The sequence below is a fragment of the Ascaphus truei genome, chromosome 7 (genome assembly GCF_040206685.1).
Source record: "Ascaphus truei isolate aAscTru1 chromosome 7, aAscTru1.hap1, whole genome shotgun sequence".
NCBI lineage: Eukaryota > Metazoa > Chordata > Amphibia > Anura > Ascaphidae > Ascaphus > Ascaphus truei.
This window is the reverse complement of record NC_134489.1, coordinates 70,477,046-70,498,819: the sequence shown is the minus strand read 5'-3', so window position 1 is coordinate 70,498,819 and position 21,774 is coordinate 70,477,046. Positions and strand designations below refer to the sequence as shown.

The 21,774-nt window shown below is 40.9% G+C and overlaps 1 protein-coding gene across 1 annotated transcript in view; it reads right to left on the bottom strand.

The window, feature by feature from the left end:
• Positions 1-21,774, bottom strand: part of PDE11A (phosphodiesterase 11A) — a 441,965-nt gene that overhangs the window by 151,520 nt on the left and 268,671 nt on the right. Inside the window, exons 8-10 of the mRNA XM_075608987.1 lie at positions 19,269-19,336; positions 17,132-17,224; positions 8,852-8,902 (exon numbers count right to left, since the gene is read on the bottom strand). Coding sequence (XP_075465102.1) covers positions 8,852-8,902; positions 17,132-17,224; positions 19,269-19,336 — 212 coding nt within the window. The remainder of the gene's footprint in view (positions 1-8,851; positions 8,903-17,131; positions 17,225-19,268; positions 19,337-21,774) is intronic.

Below are 21,774 nucleotides of genomic sequence, written 5' to 3'. Positions count from 1 at the left end.
ACTGTAAGCTTATGCTTGCTGCATTTCACAGCTTTGAGCAGAGCCTGGGTTAAGATGCATAGCCAGTAAACCCACCCACAGACGGCTGTTTCAACCTTAATGGGTCTCATCAGTGTGGGGTTGGTTATACTGGCTTTGCAAAATGAAGCATGTGTGTAGGTGGGTTTACTGGCTATGCATCTTAACCCAGGCTATGCTCAAAAGATAGGGATCCATGTCATATGGTTTTGAAGCAAAAGGTGGCACTGTAATTTCCCAGAATCCCTTGCTGCAGTGGGTGAGCTGGGTGATAATGGTGAAAGGCAGGGCTGCAGACCTATCTAAGGCATGCAAATGAGCACACAGTAATATTTCCATTTGATATGTATATACAGGTATATATATAAACATGCAAGATTGTACATTACACACTTTGAACCAGCTGGTTTCAATGGGGGAAGGGTCTATTTTTGACCCTTTTTTTTCAATTATAGGAGGTTACATTCCATCTTTACATCTTGCTCATGCATGTTACTGTTTGTATGGGTTTTTCCCACTGACATTTTGAGAAGGTGGCATCAGGGACTGTTTTAACTTACATGTTTACTTGTGAGGCTTTCAATAAAAATGTGTATGTTTATATTATTTTGAGTATATCTGAGTGCTATTTATGAACACTTTTCTTCCTTTTTTTGTTTATATAATATATATATACATATACCTTTTGATCCAACAGTGGTCATAGATGATGTACTGTGTATATCAATAGTTTTAGCATTCATTTCGAGTGATCAGTGCATGTTTTCAGAATCCTATTGATAACATAAGAGATGTTTCACAATTGGATCACTAGGGGTCTCCTTTCATCACATTCCGCATACTAGTTTCTTATACTGTATGTGCCTTTTTTCAGAGATCACAAAAATAAGATTAAGACATCAAAGTGACTTGTACAACTTTTATATTTACCTCCCTATCTTTTTTCTTTCTTTCTATAACCATTCTAATATTAAGTGCTATATTTTACTAGACATACATTGAAGGAAAGTATGCGGAATTAATAAAAAAAAATTAGCTCCTTCAATCACATAAGCCAGATATACCAGGCTCTGTTAAATCATGGCAAAAGGTGTAAGCTAAATTAGTAACAGACGTTATTTTCCTATCCACAAAGGTAAGTATATGCGACAACACTTAGCATTGGCGTCACGTCAGGTTAAATTAGCACTGCCTTGCATTAACGTCAAATATCATGGCTAGCATAGAATAGTTGTTATTTCCATCCAGACCCTTAAATATGAGAGGGAGAGAGGGAGAGAGAGAGGACACTATCTCAGGTGTGCTCCTTTTTATGCACAGATATCTCTCTATATATTGTATAAAGGTGTGTTTGGGGAGGTATATAAGTCTTTCCCTCTCCCTGAGTAACGCCAACTTTAGGTCAGCCATGACCTAAATAACCTCACATTAAATTCTTGCATTAACTTGAACGGCCTGTAGTGCGTATGCGATGTTTGGGAGAACACCTCTTTTGCATATCATTAGCACTAACAGCCTGGACCCTAGCTGTCAAAAAGTGCCTACAACGTATTGGAAGCAATGTCTGGCAGGCACCCCTGGCAGCGAAGTGGTTAATAGATTGGGGCCCGAGACAATTGTCCATCACCAGACTGTGTATAAATAGTTCATGGGGCCAGAGAGACGCAGAGCCCATGACGAAGAGGATTGTATCCTTGAAACGCGTAGGGCTGCGTCTCTCTATGGCCTACTAGCTGTGATCATTGCTAGGACTGTTTCTATGACCAACACAGACTTTCATACGAGAACCAGATCGCTGTCAGCAATAGACCATCCCCTAGATGACGCGTGGATCACATACCACGCTGACGTCACGGACTACGTGACCAGGAAGCAGGATGACCGTGCGCTCTGAGGCAAGGAGATCAAGTCCACAGGACAAGCTAAGCAGATACCGTGGAGGTTGCGGCGGACCCCGGCTTTCAAGTCACCGCTTCTTTTCCAAACACCATTGTGTGCCTGATTATCATTTATGTCTGAAAGTGCTTTTAACCGTTTTTCTTGTCTCATTAGAAAACAGTCTTCACTATGAGCTTCGCGTGCTCCTCTTTTCTTTTTCTGTTGCACATTTGGATCTGTGGGTTGGATCCTCAGAAGAGAGCTGCATCCTCATCTATGAACTTTGTGTATGCTGGACATTTTACAAGATACGTATCTATGGTATATGGGTTATATATTGTGTTACTGGTGAATACAGAATTTTAAATAACCAATTTAATTTACCCACACTGGCATGAGCGCTTAGCTGATTCATTATATCCTCAAACTCAATAAGGGGTATTTATTCCCCATTGAAAGGTCCTTTAGGGATCTAGTAATCATATCAGCATTTTTTTCTTTTTATGACCAAAATGGCTAAGCCAGCAATTAGCTCTGCTTGCCACCTTTTTGAACTGGTCTCAGTCTTACAGTATCTCTAAGAGCTTTCTGCAGTAGTTATTGGCCCTTTTCTCCAGGTGATTTTGAGTAATGTGTATTGTAAGTGAACATTATAAAGTGAGAACATAAAATTGGCAGCAATGACATTGTCAACAGAGATATTTTCCTGCTTCTGAATATATTGGGAGCAACAGAATCAAATACCTGTTGGACTATACATAACGTTCAGAGGCTGTGGCATAGTTTTAATAAGACTTCAATGACTGAATGCAATTTTAATGTCATTTTAATGTATTGTCAATGATGTGGCTATGTCGTCTTGACAAATGCAATGGTCTCACACGGCTACTATATAAGTCATGTTGTGCATTATCATTGGCACTACACTGAAATATAGTGATGCCATTGGATTTTATGGAAGACTAACAATAAAAAACAATAAAGCCATGATTGATGCAATCCAAAATACTGTACTCCAGCAGATTTGGCCATTCTACACAATAAACCCACTCCTTACTACCGTATATCCATGTAAACAATGATACAACTTTAAATTATTTGGATGAAAATTAGTTACTCATAAAAATTTACATTTAAACACCATGCCTTGCCAGTAAACTCCTCCAATACCAGCCATGCTAACACATTATCTAACCTTAACTAGGAGGTCATCACAATGATATCATGGATACAAACAATGCATCCCCAGGAAAGGCTTCACCAGCTGCTTTGAACCCCCTGCCTCCCAAAAAAATCAACCCACCCATTTATTTATGATTTTCATAGTTTTCTGATTTCTACACATCTTTTAGATAGTTTTTTTTTTAACAAAACAACTACAATAAATGCAGTAAAAGAAACTAAAAAAAGAGGGTGGGTTTGCACGCTTACTTGATAAAATGGATACCAGCATCTCTAACTTGATGGCACTTTTGTTTGTTTTTTTAAATCTTCTACTTTTGTCAATGAAGATGATTTTTTCCATGTGATAGCAGCCGGTACGTACGTACATTTATAAGATATCCTAGCAGCATTCAGTTGCCATAACAACACACAGCCCTCTGTAACATAGATTCTTCTACATGCGTCACTTTATCACTGGCATCACAACAGATGATGTTGCCATAAGCTCCTAATGTATGTCACCGGGTGTCCTCGGGTTTTCAGGATTTGATGTGTGGTAATAATGTGTTGGCGGTTCGTATGATTCATCCTTTACAGCAGGGGTGGTAATCTCCAGTCCTCAAGGGACACCAACAGGCACGATATTAGGGATATCCCTGCTTCAGCACCGGTGGCTCAATCAGTGGCTCAGTCAACCACTGATTGAGCCACCTGTGCTGAAGCAAGGGTATCCTGAAAACCTAACCTGTTGGTGGCCCTTGAGGACTGGAATTGAATACCCCTGCTCTATACTGTATGTGATAATTAATTTTGTCTGTCAGGATTGAAACATAACAACTGCTTTGCAGTGAATAGCAGAAGTAACACTGATTCTTCTCTGGGACTACAAGCTAATTAACAAGGAAGGTGAAGAGACCCAGGTAGTATCGAATATCCATTTGGACAGTGAGATCCATCCCATATGATGTATAGCTTAGGTAATATCTCAGTTGCTCATGTTCAGAATATTTACTGTGTCATTGTAGCCAGTTGAAAGGAAATTGTTTTGGACTTTCTCCTTCAGAGTACCAGTTATGTGTAGAGATGGGCACATTTTTCTCCAAAATTAGAATTTGCTCTAATATTGGAATGTTTTTCGCATTTGTGAATATTTGCAAATTCATTGGGGTTCAAAAAAAAAAGTTGCCAGTAAAATTTTTTTTATTGTATATTCGAAAAATAGAAAATTGTGGATAATTCAAAAATTTGCAAAAAGAGAGAAAAATTAGACAATTTGAGAATATTTGAAAATGTAAAGAAAATAAAAACATGGGAAGAATTGAAATTGGGAGAATATTCAAAAAGGTTAAAAAATTTTTTTTTGCTTGATGCACTTATTGAATTTTAATACACTGTATTGTCTCTTTTGTAAAGCGCTGCCTACACTGTTGGCACTAAATCAAGTATAAAATACATATAACATACTTAGCTGATTATACTGTACTATAGTGGGTCGATTCTACCATTTCAAAGAACAGTGTCTTAATCACAAGGGTTCTCCATATTTTAAATTGACAATAGCAAGTGTGCATATTTTTGACAATTCACACATACTGTACAGTTTTTTGGGGTTTTTTTTTGTATGTATTCCTCTATATTATCGGGATGACTTTCAAGGATAGCTTATTATCTGCACAAGGTCTTTTATATATGCCAGAGGCATTTTGCAGACCTCCAACGTATGCGTTTGTCAGTAGGGCTACGTCACTGTTTTCCTGTGCTATTGAGGGGACTGACATTGTTTAATGAGCTCTTCCTGTGAGAACTTTATTCACCCACGCAGGCACACAGTCTATCTGACCAATCGGCTGAGGTTAAAGCCCCAAGCTTTAACGAGCAACATTAGACTATGGCTCCTTTGAGAAATAAACTCCACTATTCCTACAACATACAATGTACAGTAGTTAGTTGTCTTGCCACAATAAAATTTGTTTTCCCTGCTTTCATTCATCTTCTACTGCATGCTGTACACATGCAAGGAGGCCATGTGAGATGTATTACTTGGTAAAGTGTATCTAATAATGTAAACGTACAGTATACACATGTTTGTGGCATATGTAATTTTTGCATGTGCTGTGTTGCTGTGTCGCTTGTTGTGTTATGGTGCTCACCGGAACAGTATGCTTCAGCACCATGGACAGCAGCATAACAAAGTAGAGCCAATACATTGTGTCATTTTAAATCAATATTCATTTTTCCCCACTGTAATCATTAAACATACATATATTTAATATTCTGAACCTTGTTTAAATGTCTTTTTGGGGTATGTTTTGTTGGTATGGCATGGTTTTAAGGTGTTGATCTTGAATTCGATAGCTTGTCAGTTTTATTACAACCTTTGTTGGAAAGGAAATATGCTAATATAATGTGTCGGAGTGCATGCGGAACATGCTTGTCTTCTGTATCGTCACTTCACTTACGGATATCAGGCTGGGTTTGTATCTGTTTGATCAAGCTATTTGGTTTTGTTATCATTGTATTAACAGGTTTGTGATATATTTTCTCTGTTAAAGCACTAGGAAAGTTACAGATTGAGTCTTCAGCACTAACTTTGCAGATTCACTAAAGCAGGCACAAGGATTTTTGCCATGGAGCTGCAAATTTTTTTTGTAAACTGTGTAGGCGTAAAATATTACAAAGATATTATTAGGCTGTTCTCTGATAAAAACGCTGCAAGGCAAGGAATACGGTAAGGCTAAGTGAGATCTGAAGGCATTGTAAACTCTCTGTTCCTGTTATGAGATCCTATGAACCTATTCCAGCTTCATATTGCAAAGCCAGTATAACCAGACTCACACTGATGAGACGCAAAATGTTGAAAAAACTGTCTATGAGTAGGTTTACTGGCTCTGCACTTCTTTAATTTAAGCTGTGCTGAAAAGCTGTGTAATACAGCAGGCATATGCTTACAGGGCTCCATGTTAAAATGGACATGAAGTAAAAGGTGACACGGTGTGCTCATTAGCCTGTCATTTCCCAGAATTCCTTGCTGCAGTAGAAGCATTGCATGCTAAGAGATAATGGTGAAAAGCAGGTCTGCAGACCTGTCAGACGTGAATAAGCTCACAAGTGATATTTTTAGTTATGAAATCCAAATCATGAAAGGTTTACTATTTTTTTTTCTATTCATAACTGGCGGCTAGTCTCCATCTTCTATTAGGTTGTTTCGTTTCAGGATATGGTACCATCTTCACATCCTCATTTCCTTGCTTTTAGAGGTGAGGTTGATTGGCAATAACTTGTAGACGCAATTTTAAGAAATTATTTCCAAATGCACTTTTTAGCTTGTTAAATCAGGGGTTCTCAACTTGAGTCCTCAAGACTCCCCCAACAGGTCAGTATTGAAGAATATCCCAATTTCAGCACAGGATGGCTCAATCAGTGGCTCAATCAAAGTCTGCTTCAGCACAGGTGGCTCAGTCAAAGATTGAGGCATCGATTCAGCCACCTGTGCTGAAGCCGGGATATTCTTAAAACCTGACCTTGTGGGGTGTCTTGAAAACTGGAGCCGAGAACCCCTGTGCTAAATGATTGTTTATCGAATACGTGGTTGCTATGTAACTATACTGATTATATAATGACTGCTTTATCTTCTCGGTAACAATCAGAAGCATGTTCAATATATGTTTTTACTGTGGAAATGTGTTAAACGGTTTAGAAGCAGTTATGTGTCCTGTGTTGGTACCATCACACACACAACCTTGCATATTTCCTTATCATATGAATGTGATGATAAGATTTAAATGCGTAAGTAACGGATGGAATAAATCTGAGGTCCCTGTTGGAAATGGTGTGAAGCCGCTTACCAGGGCGAGAGAAGGAAAAAGCACGTTGGGGACGCCTGCTAGGATTCCAAAGGAGAAGGAGCACGGAAGAGAGGAGGCGGCCACACAGGAAAGTGCCTTCCCATTACGCCTGCGAGGCCCGAGGGTGTGACAAAATTATATGGGGGCGGAAATTTTTGCTGCCCCCAAATTTTGCCGCTTTAGGCCCGGGCCTAATGGGAAATCTGAAGGAGAACGTCTTTACAAAGAATCACAAGAGCGAGAATAACAAATTTACTTCTGGGATTGAGTTTCAAATGGGAATAATTATTTTTCAATGTTTCAAACAGTTTACAAATTCAATAAACTGATCAATTATTACAGTCAACCACAGCACCACATGGCTGGACTTCCAAAACATTCAATCTGGGTTGTTGTTTTTTGTTTTACTCCGCTTCTTACTATTTAACAAACCTTGCATATGACTTTCCTTCCCAGCCTGGAAAACCCATCATCAATAGTATTGCTCTACTGGCTCCTTGAGCAAAGTTTTTCCAAAATAAGGCTTAAAAGCATCAATTAATGTTATAGGCATTTATAAAAGCTGTTCATGATTTCTTCAAAACTGTTACTGAGCAATACATTGTGTGCTTAATTTACTCTGATAAAAACCCTTTGTCACCACTACTGCACTTATAAACATAAACTGAATCATATAGCAAAGCTGGTAATCACATAGCAGATTCTGATCAGCAGACTGCTCTCACTACATTGACCATTGGAATCAGAAGGCAAGTAATAGACAAGAAGATATTACTCAAATGACCAATACAAATTTAAAACAGCAAAGAGCTTATAGTTTTGTGTCCCTGTCACTTCCTCCAATACTATCTGTAAATTGAAGGTCAGTATTATATGCCTGTAATATTCTTGTAATGTTGTTGCAGTTACGTTTTTCATTTGCTTTCACAAAATAAGATGGGTGCAGCTACAGAAAGTACCGTCTGTGTTTCGGCATTTCTTACATTTCACACAATAATCCATTTAAATTTACTTTACAGAGCTTGTCAAGTTCACAACACAGATGCTGTGTGAATGCAATATTATTTTTTATTCTAATCAGCCACATTTACTGGCACAGCAATACAAATCACGAAAACCTGAGGATATGCTGAAAGCATTTGGATAACTAACTATGACAGGGGAGCTCAACTCCAGTCCTCAAGACCCACCATCAGGTCAGGTTTTAAGGATATCCCTGCTTCAGCACTGGTGGCTCAATCAGTGGCTCAGTCGAAGCCACCTGTGCTGAAGCTGGGAAGCTGAAAAGCTGAAAACCTGACCTGTTGGGGGGTCTTGAGAACCACTGAGCTATGACTTCAGACAGGTTACAATGGCACTAGTTTTTCTATGACTCGTTCATGACATGAACAAAGAAAGCAAATTGAAAGAATCACAAGAGAAGCACAACTGCATATAGTTGAACTGCTGTGTAGCTCTTGGCCTTAAACTAGGGAATTATTCCATTGTTGAGAAATGTAGCCATCATTTTCTGCCAAGAATAATTTCAAAACGATGTGAAAATTAACTTGTATTCCATCCATTGCATACACAGCCACTTAACCTAAGTGGGATCAGCTATGCGGTTAGACCAAACTCCATCTTGAGACATACTCACAATGAGTAGCCACTGCAATGTTTGTTTCAACTTTGCCCCTTATTCCCTCTAGAGTGTAAGCTCTCACCAGCAGGGCCCTCGTTACCTTTTGTATCGGTTTGCGCTTGTTTGTTCTTGTTTCTTATGTCATTTATATAAGTTTTACATTGATATCAGTAATATATTTCTATAAGTTAGATCATTCTGTTCGCCCATTGTACCGTGCTGTGGAACATGTTGGAACTATGAACTATTATTGCTATGGTGCCAATCATCTATATTAAAACACTTACAAGGATAAAAGAAATGTACACTATATGCAATACCTTACCTTAAACTTATCAACTTCAGCTTTTGAACATGTTGCGTGATAAGAAAGTACCTGTGTAAACGCAAAACATTTGCATTACATTTCCAAATGGCTTCTTAGGTGTATAAAAGTACAAACGTTAAGGCTTTTGTCAAAGGGGAAATTCCACTTATACAAATATTACATTACATCAAAACATTAACAGAAACCTAGCCTAGAGCAGAAGTGGTAAGTCCTTCTCTGAATTACGTTCTCACTAGATATTCTTATCTCAAAAAAAATTTTCACTGGATCCATGGAAATGTCTTCCAGAATAAGTGTTGGAAGCAAAAATACAGTTAAAGATTTCAGGAATACCTGGGGTAGACAAAGGGGGAACTTGTAGTGTTCCAAAGTAAAAAAGTTATGGACGGGCTCAGGCTGAAGATCCGACATTCCAATGTTCTCCCCTTCTAAAAAGTTCAAAACGTAGAAATATGCAAAATTAGAGGAACAATCAAAATTATCTTCATAAAATCATTACTTTAATTTCTAGTTCTGCACCTGCGTGTTCTTCTTACGCGTTTGTCATTTCGTCAGAGGCGCGTTGAAGTTTGTCTTTCCATCATTGTAAGTTTTAAGAACTAGAAATGAAAGAAATGATTTTATGATAGGGTGACCATCTTTTCCCAGTGAAAACCTGGAACAATAACTGTCACGCATGCGCGAAAGGCCTGAGAAGACCGCACGTGTGCGATTGGCCCGCAGCGACCGCACATGCGCCGGAGGGGTGCATATGCAATTGGCTCTTGCTGACAGTGCATTCACAATTGGCTCTGGACGTTCGCACATGCGTAGGATCAGCTCTTGCCGGCCGCACATTCGTAGGATCAGCTCTTGCAACAAACGCATGCGCGACCGGCTCGTGCCATGCATGCATCAACGGCAAACACAAAAACCAGGTAATTTTGGCACTTTTTAAAAAGTCATCTGGGCCCCGGGACACAATGTCAAAAACCAGGACGGCTCGTCACCCTATTTTATGAAGATTCTTTTGAAGGCCCAGTCTATTTCTGCATATTTCAGTGTTACAAAGTACTCCACTCCTCACTCTGGTAGAGTTCATGATTTGTTGCAAATAGGGAAATGGGCAATAGGGAAATAGGTGAAGAAAGTCCTTCTCTGCCATACATTTCTAAGTTGCTGGAAAATGTAATCACTGCTTTCCATCACAGTATACCAGGGGTGGCCAACTCCAGTCCTCAAGGGCTACCAGCAGGGATATTGGGGATAGCCCTGCTTCAGCACAGGTGGCTCAATCAGTGGCTCAGTTGTTGCTGACGCAGGGATGGCCTTAAAACCTGGCCGGCTGATGGCCCTTGAAGACTCGAATTGGCCCCACGGGTATACATTAAGACTAGAAACCAGCAATAATTCCCTAGTAGCAATGGCAAACTAAAAATAGTGTACAGGTTGTTTTCGAGTGTACTTCTGCTGGCATTGAGATGTGAAATGGCTCTAGTTACAGGTGACAATAAATATGAGTACTTTTAATTCACATGAATAGTTAATAAATCTTTTTGGAATGGTAATTTAAAGTGCATATTCAGTGTTAATCAGGACACTGAAAAACATACAATTAATTGACAATAATATGGCTTTTTCTTTTACCTGTTGTCTCTATTAAAAAGTTAATCTATCCCACAACAAGGTAATAACCTAACTAAGCTAAGTTTTCTATGTGATGCCAAGTGAAGCCCTTGTCTTTTTAAGCCACTGCACAAGTTTCCCTGTGATTTCTTTCTCCTGACATACAATTCTAGGGTATAAAAAGCCTTTCCACAGAATCCTAAGTAATGCCCTTGTTACTGTATATTGTCATTCTGTAGAATCCGACGGGAGGGCTTTTTTAAGCAAAATTATTTTAAAGAAACCTAAGAAAAGACTTTCTTACAGAATCCTATATGAGCACCTTCACTGCTGTGGTTACTTCATAACCAAAAGACTTTTTATTATGCACAGTTTTATTAATTACAGCTACAGTGATAAATCTGAAAAGACCTTTTTATTATAAACACCACTGGATAAGATACATCATGCATACCGTATTCATGAATCTCTTTTTGGTGGGTGTCTAGAACTAATTCAGCTCCTGGGCACCTTACTATAACCATATAGTATAATATTGCCCACTAATTGGGGCAGCAATCCCCACTGCTCATTTATTTATTTTTACAGAATGCAAACTGGGCGTCCTCCGAAGCTAGGTCTCATTATGGTTAGCTCCGGGGACCCCCAGCTACTGAGATACTTACCAGTTTCTGGCCATCGTTAAATGTCCATGAAGGAACACCGGCATTTAAACTGGTAAGTATCTCGAGAACGGCGGGAGGTCCCTGTTTGAATGCTGTAAAAGAAATCAGTTTACAAAATGGGCGGGATTGCTGCTTTAATCTGCCAGTTTTGTCTGTGTCGCCCCTTAATTGTTTAATTTCTATAACAAACATTAATAATAGTCATTTGGGTGGGCTTCAAGCATTGTTCTTGCTTTAATCAGGCCATTAGGGGGGAGAGTCAAGAAATCAGGTCACATTTCATGAAAAACATTTTTATAATGATCACCGTGTCAGGATTTAAAACATCTTTAATAAAGTTCAAAGTCACTTTGTGAAATCCAAATAATTGCTTTTCTATGTGACTGTTCTATAAACTCCATTTAGCAACATAATTCATGTGTGATTTCAGCTGTTGCCTAGGGCAAATGAAACCATACTTAAAATGTGTGACCAGATAGTGTGTTCCTAAAACACTAATCACCCTTCATTACTTAATTCATTACTTAATGTCCTATATGATCTAAGTGGAAAGACTTTACAGTAAATCAGTAGAAAATAGCAGGTGCAGTAAAATGCATTCCAGTTTTAACACATACAGAACTGTAAGAAACAATGCATGGACAAGAACAGATACATTGGGCCTCATGCTATAAGCAGCAATAAGCCCTGTATCGCCAGCTTATCGACAAAAAAGCCTACAGCATTTCAGTAATCCCAGAGAAGATTGCGATAAGAGCAAAAATCGCTGTTTTTTTGACCGGGGAAATAAAAAAAACACAAACTTATGGCGATAAACCACTTATTGTCAGCTTCTCAAACTCGCTCAATTCTAGTAGTCCCGATCAGCTTATTGAGGCCGATTGCCGCTATAGAACGGAGATTTCCTCTTCAAATCGCCCCGCCACAAAAAGTTGGCAAGAAGGTGGTGAGAAGCTGCCGATGAGCGGCAAGACGGCACTTCGAGAAAAAAAAATGCATTTTTCCTGCATCGGATTGATGCCGGGAGACTCCTAAACTGATATCCATTAATATCACCACCGGAGAAACGCCCCCCCCCCCCCCCCGGCATGAATCAGATGCATGAAAAATGCATTTACAGGCAACTTCATTACCTTAGCGGTTAACCGCTAAGGCAATGAAGGGGTTAACCACCAGTGCCATGCTCATTGTGGGTAGCGGGGGTGGGTGAAGGTGGTATTTTGCCCTAGGTGGATGTTTAGGCCTTGCGGGGGGCTTGCTATCCACCCGGTAGGCCTAAACACCCATCCTTGGGGCTACTACCCCCTTCACCCACCACCGCTACCCATAATATAAACAAAATACACACAACAGCCCTACTAGCCACATCCTAGGCCACCACAAACCAATACAATATTTAATAAACAATACACAACCCACAGACCCCATGTGCCCCCACATAAAACCATTATTTATTTTGTTAGACACAGGATTAATACCACAGGCCGGCGGGGGTCCCCAAGTGGTACCCATGGGTGTCTGCAGGCCCCACAGGGCACCCGGGAGGTTCCCACGGGTGTATGGGGACCCTCGGGTGTTCCCCGCTAGGCTCCGTGGGCCTCCAGGTAGTCCCCGCGGGGGTGTCTGTGGGCCCCAAACGGGGTCCATGGTTGGTCCCCGAGGGCGACCGGGGGTCCATGGGTGGTTTCCACTGGTCTGCGGTACCATTCCTGTATTTAAAAAAACAAAAACATGGCATACATTTCAATAAATACACCTCCCCCACCACCAAACACATACAGTACAGTGATGTGCAAAATAACTATTATCCAGATATGGATAATAGATTATTTGCCCAATATTAAACAAAACATTAGCCAGGCAGCATAAATAAAGTAAATAAAAAACGTTCTACTTATACTTGCCAACATGAAGGGCATCCTCATCAGTATACTGCAGGGCCATGTCCTCCGATGCCAGCAACAATACATAAAAAATACATCTAATGGCCCCTAACCCTTTAATCACCTTAGCGGTTAATACCCGCTATAGTAATTAAGGGGTTAACCCACTCTGCCCCACTACCCACTCGGGAGGTGTAACCACCCACCCGTGGACCCACTATACCCACCCTTTACCCATTGAGTGGCATAGTAGTACATCATACCCATATAATATGGGCATGATAAGCTACTATAGCAGCCAATGTTCACCCTAATACAAAAGCATGAATGTCCAAAATATACAATAATAAAACTCATACAAGCACCAATCTGATTGGCTGTGAAAACTGTATGCCCTTCTTGTTTTTTTATGTGACATCATGAAAGGGACTGAAGCCAGGACCCATAGACACCCACGGGGACCACCTGAGGGCCCCCGGACACCCACAGGGACACCCGAGGGCCCACAGGGACCACCCATAGACCCTTGTGGGGCCCACGGACACCCGCGAGGACAACCTGGAGGCCCACGGATCCAAGCAGGGACCACCCAAGGGCCCCCAGACACCTGTGGGAACCCCCCGGGGTGCCCTGTGGGGCCCACCCTGGGACCTCCGACAGCCAGTGGTATTAATCCTGTGTCTAAAAAAATTAATAATGGTTTTATGTGGAGCACAGCGGGTGGGTTGTGTATTGTTTTTAACACATTTAATTTCCTTGTTCTTACTAGTGTAGATGAGCAAGGGGGCTCCGGAGCAGAACAGGGTTGATTTCAGGTCTGGGGACCCCCTGCTTCCCGGGATACAGGCCCCGTTATAGGGTGCCGGTATCTCCTATGCATTTAAATGTCCTGCGTCATGTGACCGGGACATTTGCCCGGTGGGCACCCCAGCAACGCTGTAAAAAATGGCAATTTAAAAACCCTGGCGATTTTTTCTATTGGACTTTACTGCATGAGGCCCATTGAGTCTGTTCCATTGAGGAAATAACATTGTTTGGATCTTGACATCACAGACACATCTTAACAGGTGGCATACACAGAACCACACAGTAAATTGTGTACGGTTGTACATATTTTAATTTTAAGATACTTTTTAGTCTATTACAATGTTTGATGGCTGAAGATATACAGTGTGGGAAATTCCTGCTTTTCATACACTAATCTTATCAACAGGCCTGCACTGCACTGTATTTATATCAACGTGTGATATTTACAATTTTTCTTTTTCTCTTACTCCATGCACTATATATATAGAAAGGGCGAACTCGCCCGAAATGCGTGGGAGGAGGCCTTTTTGTTATGTTCCCTAGTATCCGTTTTATGTAGTCTTAATAAATTATTTTTACCCTACCTGGTGAGTCTGATATCTATCGGAGCAGCGCTGACATCGATCATCCTATCTCTTCTTCAATTCCTGTACAACCTAATAACCTAACTCTTTCACGTGTTTCGTTGGAAGAATCTGTGAAACATTCACCTCCAAATAAATAGGGGGTTACTTTAAAGACTAATTTGCTATTAATATCTAAAATCAAACAACCATTATCAATTGTGAATGGTCATTCCCTTGACTAACGATTGTCGATAAATAATGTATTTTGCACAAGGTTTCTAGGTTGCATAATACTGTATTATTCCTTATGTCAAACAGAAGTCTTCAAAGATCGTGTTACTGCACCGACACACTTTATTCGAGCAAATACCCGGTATGTACCTGGCAGATACCTGGAATGCGCCGCTCCTCACCTCTGACAAGCCCCGTTGCATTTGCCTTCCCAGCCTGGGTTCATGCCTGGCTGACGGGCGGCTGATCTGTTAAATGATAATCATTAGGATTTAATAGGCTGCAATGCTTCGCGTGTCTACCAGATGGCATAAATTCATGAATTGTAATGCAGTATATATATATGTACTGTGCAGTATTGCAGCCAGCGGGAATAAAATGCTTCAATCCCTGCCGGAAAATAACTCAATGCACTCGGGCAGAAAACAGTCACAAACCTCAATACACCCGGGTATACCCGAATTCGTGGGACTAGCCGAGCTCGAATAAAGTGTGTCGCCAGTGTATATGCTAGCATTAAAGATCATGAAAGTCCCCAAGTCAACTAGTGCTTAGAATAAAAAAAAAGAAAAAAAGAAGACTTACAGTATGCTAGTGAAAAATTGATGCAGTACTTGGAATAAATATGAAAATGCTAAAATATTTTGTAGAGAGAGAGAGATCCACTCCAGCAAGAGCAAACAAAGACAGTACTCAAGGTAAGTGAAAAAAAGACCTGTAATCAGATGTAATACAGCACAAACATGACCAACGATTCGGTCCTCGTGGGACCTTCCTCAGGGTAGTGCTAGTCCCACGAGGACCGAAACGTTGGTCATGTTTGTGCTGTATTACATCTGATTACAGGTCTTTTTTTCACTTACCTTGAGTGCTGTCTTTGTTTTCTCTTGCTGGAGTGGACTGCCTTTTCTCTGTGTATCTTTATAGGACACACACCGCACTGTCTTTTCAAGTATTTTAGTGCCAGCTGTTCCCCTATTTTTATATATATATATATATATATATATATATATATATATATATATATATATATATACTGCTGCGGCCGAGTTTATTCGAGCATTTGCCTGTTCTCGGCCGCAGCAGTAGCCTGGCGCGCGCCGGAGGGTGACGGGCGCGCGCCGAAGCAGCGGAGGAGCGCCCTCCGATCGATTGATCCATCCTCCTGCTGCCGGGTCCGCCGGGTCCCCCGGAACCCCCTGCCGCCGTCCCCCACATCGCGGGACACCAGGGCTCCCTCGGCGCGTGCAGGGGGCGCAGGCTCCCGATGACGCGTGACCGCGCGTCACGCCGAGGGGCGGCCACTAGCAAGCCGGGAAATCTCCCGGCTTGCGGAACCGGCCGCACTGCAATAAAGTGTGTCGGTAGTGTATATATATATTTACAAACAAACATATACATAAATATACAGTATGTATATATATATATATATATATATATATATATATATATATATATATATATATATAAAGTTCTTCAGTGTTAGGTGATACCTTTTTTATTTGGACTAACAATTTATGTTATAGGACAAGCTTTCGAGAGTTTTCCTCTCTTCCTCAGGTCAAGCAATACTGATATACAAAGGTTTCTGTGACTTAGACAGGGATTGGAAAAAAAAAAAAAAAAAGGAAGAATAAAGAACAGAGAGGCACTGGAGGGGTATCACCTAATACTGAAGAACTCATTTATTCTGCACTATCGCAACTGGACTAACACGGCTATATCTGTTATATATATATATATATATATATATATATATATATATATATATATAAATGTACACATCTATTGCATCAAAGGTTGTGATTAACACATAATGAAAAGCTAAATCTCTGGGTTATTGTGCTCCTACTGTAAGTGCTTTGTAGAATAGGGCTTACTTTTAGTCATATTACCAGTGACATTTTGGATAACTGGAGTCATTTAAGCTTTAGAGTTGTAACTTCAAAGAAGCTGTCAACGAGTATTGACTCTTAAGAGAATATTGTTTCAGTCAAAGACAACTACCTGATTTCTTTTTCAATTAAAGTTTATATGCTAGAGTAGGCGTGGCCAACTCCAGTCCTCAAGAGCCACCAACAGGTCAGGTTTTAAGGATATCCCTGCTTCAGCACAGGTGGCTCAATCAGTGGCTGAGCCATTGACTTGGCCACCGATTGAGCCACCTGTGCTGAAGCAGGGAAACCCTTAAAACCTGACCTGTTGGTGGCCCTTGAGAACTGGAATATGTACAGTATTGAACAGTCACAAAAGTAACCATATAGCAAATATTATAATTAAAGATAGATAAATAGTAATTACAATTGAAAAAGAGAATTTAAAAAAAGACAATATTCCAACCAGTCTAACCCTTCTGTATATTGCTGTTCCAGGAAAGATAGATATATTAATTACTGATACTAATTGGGAGGGTGTCGGTGATTGACCCATTTATGATATTAGGTCTACTGTACATTGCATTTAATTAATCCAACCACATCAGTTACACTCATTAAAGAAAGCTGTTTCATATTTACTCACATCTAGAGCCACCGATTGCTTTGCCCAAGACTTCTTCACTTGATCGTACATTATTGTGTTGTTAATTCCAAGGCCACAAAAAATAACAAAAGCCTAAAAAAGAAACATTGAAATATAGTAGATGGTTTACAAATAGGGACAATAAAAATAGTACTATTAGTTGTGTTATAAACAGATGTACCACTATGACCACCTCACATGCGCAATAAAAATATATTGTAGCATACAGTATGTGCAGCAGCCTCTCTAAGGTGTAATGTACGAATTTATGGGGCTTATTCGCTAACCTTCGATAAGTGACTTAACGCTTGTTAAGTGCCTTTGCAAGTGATTTTGCATGTGTAGCTATGCATAAAGCTCCTACAGTACATGCAAATCATGGGTTAAACACTTTTTTCTCGCTACCTAAAGGGTGCCGAGATTGGAATTGCGATTTGCATCTGACGGAGTTTATTTGATTTTGATTAAATAGGATTGAATCTGGGGGTCTCCGGAGCTAACCCGCATTCATTTCAGCTCCGGAGACCCCCGCTTCAATCCTAGGTAATAAAAATAAAATTCTAGCCCAGCTTCATTACCTTAGTGGCTAACCACTAAGGTAATGAAGGGGTTAAATACTGTAGCTTTACCTGGTTTGTTGGTGGAAGAGGGGGTGGGTGAAGCTTGTAGTTGCCCCTGGGTGGGTAGGCCTCCCGGGAGGGTTGCAGGAGGATTTAACCTCTTCATTACCTTAGCGGTTACAACCGCAAAGGCAATGAAGGGGTAAACCCCTCCCTCGAGGCCTAACCACCCAACCAGGGGCAACTGCCCACTTCACCCACATTCGCTACCATAAACACCACATAGGAATGGTCAAAGTGCTATTAGCCACATATGGCAAATAGCGCTTTTGCCCATTCAAATATACAATACAGTGAAATAACGTAAAATACAATAATATAAAAAAAACAGTAGCCATTTTTATCCATTGATTGTCACTGTGTCAATGGGCAACCTACTATGCACCCAGTCTACCCCTAACAGCCCCCCAACACATACTGTACAGTAGTGGCAAATGCCCTATTATCCAGATCTTGATAATAGCACATTTGCCCATTAAAAGTAAACCATTAGCCAGCAACCCTACAGTAAATACAAGTTGTACTTATCCCTGCCAGGATGAAGGCTATCCTCGTTCTCTTCGTCTTCTGTGGCAAAAACGTTAAAATAAAAAACTAGCTACTAACTAACCTCAACTACCTTAGCGGTTAATAACTGCTATGTTAATTAAGGGATTAACCCACCCCTCCCCCATGCTACACATCCGGGAGGCCTAACCACCCTCCCTGGGAAGACTACCCCCATCCCCCACCTTCTCTACCCCCATCACCATACATACAAATGGGCAAAAGCACTAGTAGCCAAATAATGGCTAACAGCGTTTTTGCCCATTTGTGTTGAAATAAATGAAAAATAAAAATTGCATTTCAATATATTAAAATAAATTTTGGCCAAGAACCCCATTTATTGTTACTGTGGTTAACTATGCCCTCAACAGGGGCACAGATAACCACATTAGCAACCAATGGGCAACCTAAAAAATAAAAATGCAAAAACATATATATTACAGTAGAATAAAAAATAAACAGTAGCCAAAAAATGCTTTGATTGTCACTGTGATTAACTATACCCTCAATGGGCACAGATAACAACATTAGTAATGAAGGTGTGTTTTAATAACATACAGTTGGATTGAAGCGGGGGGGGCTGTTTCGGGTGGGGGGGGCTGAACCACTTTAATTTCAGGTCTGGGGACCTTCTGCTTCTCGCAGGTACAGGCCTCTGTAAGGGGTGCCGGTATCTCCGGCAAGTTTACATCTCCAGCGTCATGTGACCGGTACATTTAAACTGCAGGAGACATCTGGGCCTGTAACTCAAGAAGCAGGGGGTCCACGGGCCGAAATGAATGCGATTTAGCATTTGTTCGTAAACATGGCTCTTTATTTATGCATGAATACATTTGCCATTTTACCAGAAACACTGAATAAACAAGTACACACAGTATAAATATAAAATAAAAATAGTTAATAAAAATAAACTGAAATATATTCGGTTGTGTACTGTAATTACCTGCATCAAAGCAGAAATACATTCTTACCTCAAACAGTCTTTGATCAGCATCATCGAAAGGATTCCCATCCAGCCTGTTCAAGACTTGCGCTACACCTTTAGCAAAGAAAATACAGTGTTTAAACATACTGTACAGAGAAGAAAAATTCCACTTGCAAACATTGAAGTCACAAAACACTATTCAGCATTCTATTGTATCTATCATACAATTTACACTCAGTCATTATACAGTAAAGTTATTAATTCAGCTAATTTATACAGTTAGGTCCGGAAATAATTGGACACTGACACAATTTTCATAATTTTGGGTCTATACGCCACCACAATGGATTTGAAATGAAACAACCGAGATGCAGTAGAAGTGCAGACTTTCAGCTTTAATTCAAGGGGTTGAACAAAAATATCGTATGAACCGTTTAGGAATTGCAACCATTTTCATACACAGTCCCCTTATTTCAGGGGCTGAAATGTAATTGGACAAATTAACACAATCATAAATAAAATGTTCATTTTTAATACTTTGTCGAGAATCCTTTGCAGGCAATGACTGCTTGAAGTCTGGAACGCATGGACAGCACCAAACGCTGGGTTTCCTCCTTTGTGATGCTTTGCCAGGTCTTTACTGCAGCTGCCTTCAGTTATTGTTTGTTCGTGGGTCTTTCTGTCTTAAGTTTTGTCTTCAGCAAGTGAAATGCATGCTTGATCGGGTTGAGATCAGGTGATTGACTCGGCCATTGCAGAATATTCCACTTCTTTGCCTTAAAAAACTCCTGAGTTGCTTTTGCAGTATGTTTTGGGTCATTGTCCAATCAACTTCGCTGAATTTGGCGGAAAAAATTGCCTCCCGACGGCCCCCCTGCCCCCAAAAACATTGTGCATTTCTTTTCTGTATTAAAATGTTCATAATGTTTCGTGGGGTGTTGAGGGGGTTCGGCCATCGGGAGGAGATTTTTTTTTTTAACCTCGAAACGTTGTGCATTTCTTCTCTGTATTAAAATGTTCAGAATGTTGCTCTGACTACGAGATTTTCATTGTTCCCACATGTGACAGAGACACCATTTAATCTCTTTCACTGGCCAATCGGCACTAATTTGATGATTATTCTGATATCCCATATAATTGCTAGGTCTTCATTATACTATAAATCTACTTTGATGGGATTGTACCTTAGAGATGAGTGATTATAAATTCTATGAAGCTGATTCAATGGAAACTATCTTTTCAAAGAATACAACGTGAACAATGAAAGTAACTCTTGTTTTGTTGGCAAACCTGGGTCGAAAGTTGTTTGGAGAAATTGTAAAAAGGAACCGCGTGGCTGGTGGTGCACACGTCAACTTTGCGGAAAGCGGGGAGGGAAATACAAGATTAAATTCTTAAAGGGGCAATCCAGTTTTAAAACAACTAATGTCATTGCCTTCTTTAGAAAGATTCAATTCTGCCTTAAGTATAATTTGGACTTATTTGCTTTTATGTAAAAATTAGTCTGTTTATATTTTTTCCGGGTTATTAACAGTTCTCAGTTGTTTTATCCCCTTAATCTATATAAATAAATGATACTGCCATAATTTACCAAACACAATATAAAAGGGGACAGACTCTAGATGTACAGTACAGATGGAGCAAGCTTACAGTCCTCTGCACTGCGGGCCAAGAAGTAAAAGTCAGCTGTGCTGGAGACAGTGTATGCTGCGATAGAGCTGCAGGGGTCCATGCTTCTGAATTAGACCCCCAATAGCATTAATACTTCGGTGCAACAACCAGGGCCACCGACAGGGGGGACAGCTGGGACTGCTGTCCCAGGCCCGGCCAGTTAAGGGGTCCGGCCTCCCTGCCGGCAACTCTTCCATTTTCTATGTGCAGGCAAGCCGGGCTCACCCTTTTTCCTGGGCCTCTCCCATCTATCCCTCCTCTCCTGCAGGGCCCTACCCTCTCTCCTCTCCTGCAGGCAAGCTGGGCTCTCCCCTTTCCTGTGGCTGCCACCCATATCTGTCCCTCCCCTCCCACCTCTCCTGCAGGACTCCCCCTTCCCTCGGCTGTCCCTCTCGGCACCCCAACTGTCCCTCCCTTCCTTAGGCTTCGCGGGCCTACAGGGCCCTCCTGTGAACTGGCAAGGTGGTTCCAGCAGGCCCATCAAAGGGCCCCGGGTAAGGCCACATGCCCATGATCCCCTTATACAAACCTCCCAGGCCCCTTCCTCCCCCCCCCCCCCCCCAAGGTGTGTGTGTTTTTGGGGATGGGGGCTTATTGTGTGTATTTGGAGAGGGGGTTTATTGTGTTTATTTAGGATGGGGGATTATTGTGTGTATTTGGGGAGGGGGGCTTGTTGTGTGTATTTTGGGGAAGGGGGATTATTGTGTGTATTTGGGGAGGGAGTCTTATTGTGTGTGCGTGTGTGTATTTGGGCAAGGAGCGTATTGTGTGTGTGTTTGTGCGCATTTGAGGAGGGGCGTGTGTGTATTTGGGAAGGGGGGCTTATTGTGTGTGTATGTGTGTGTATTTGGGGAGGGGGCTTATTGTGTGTTTGGGAAGGT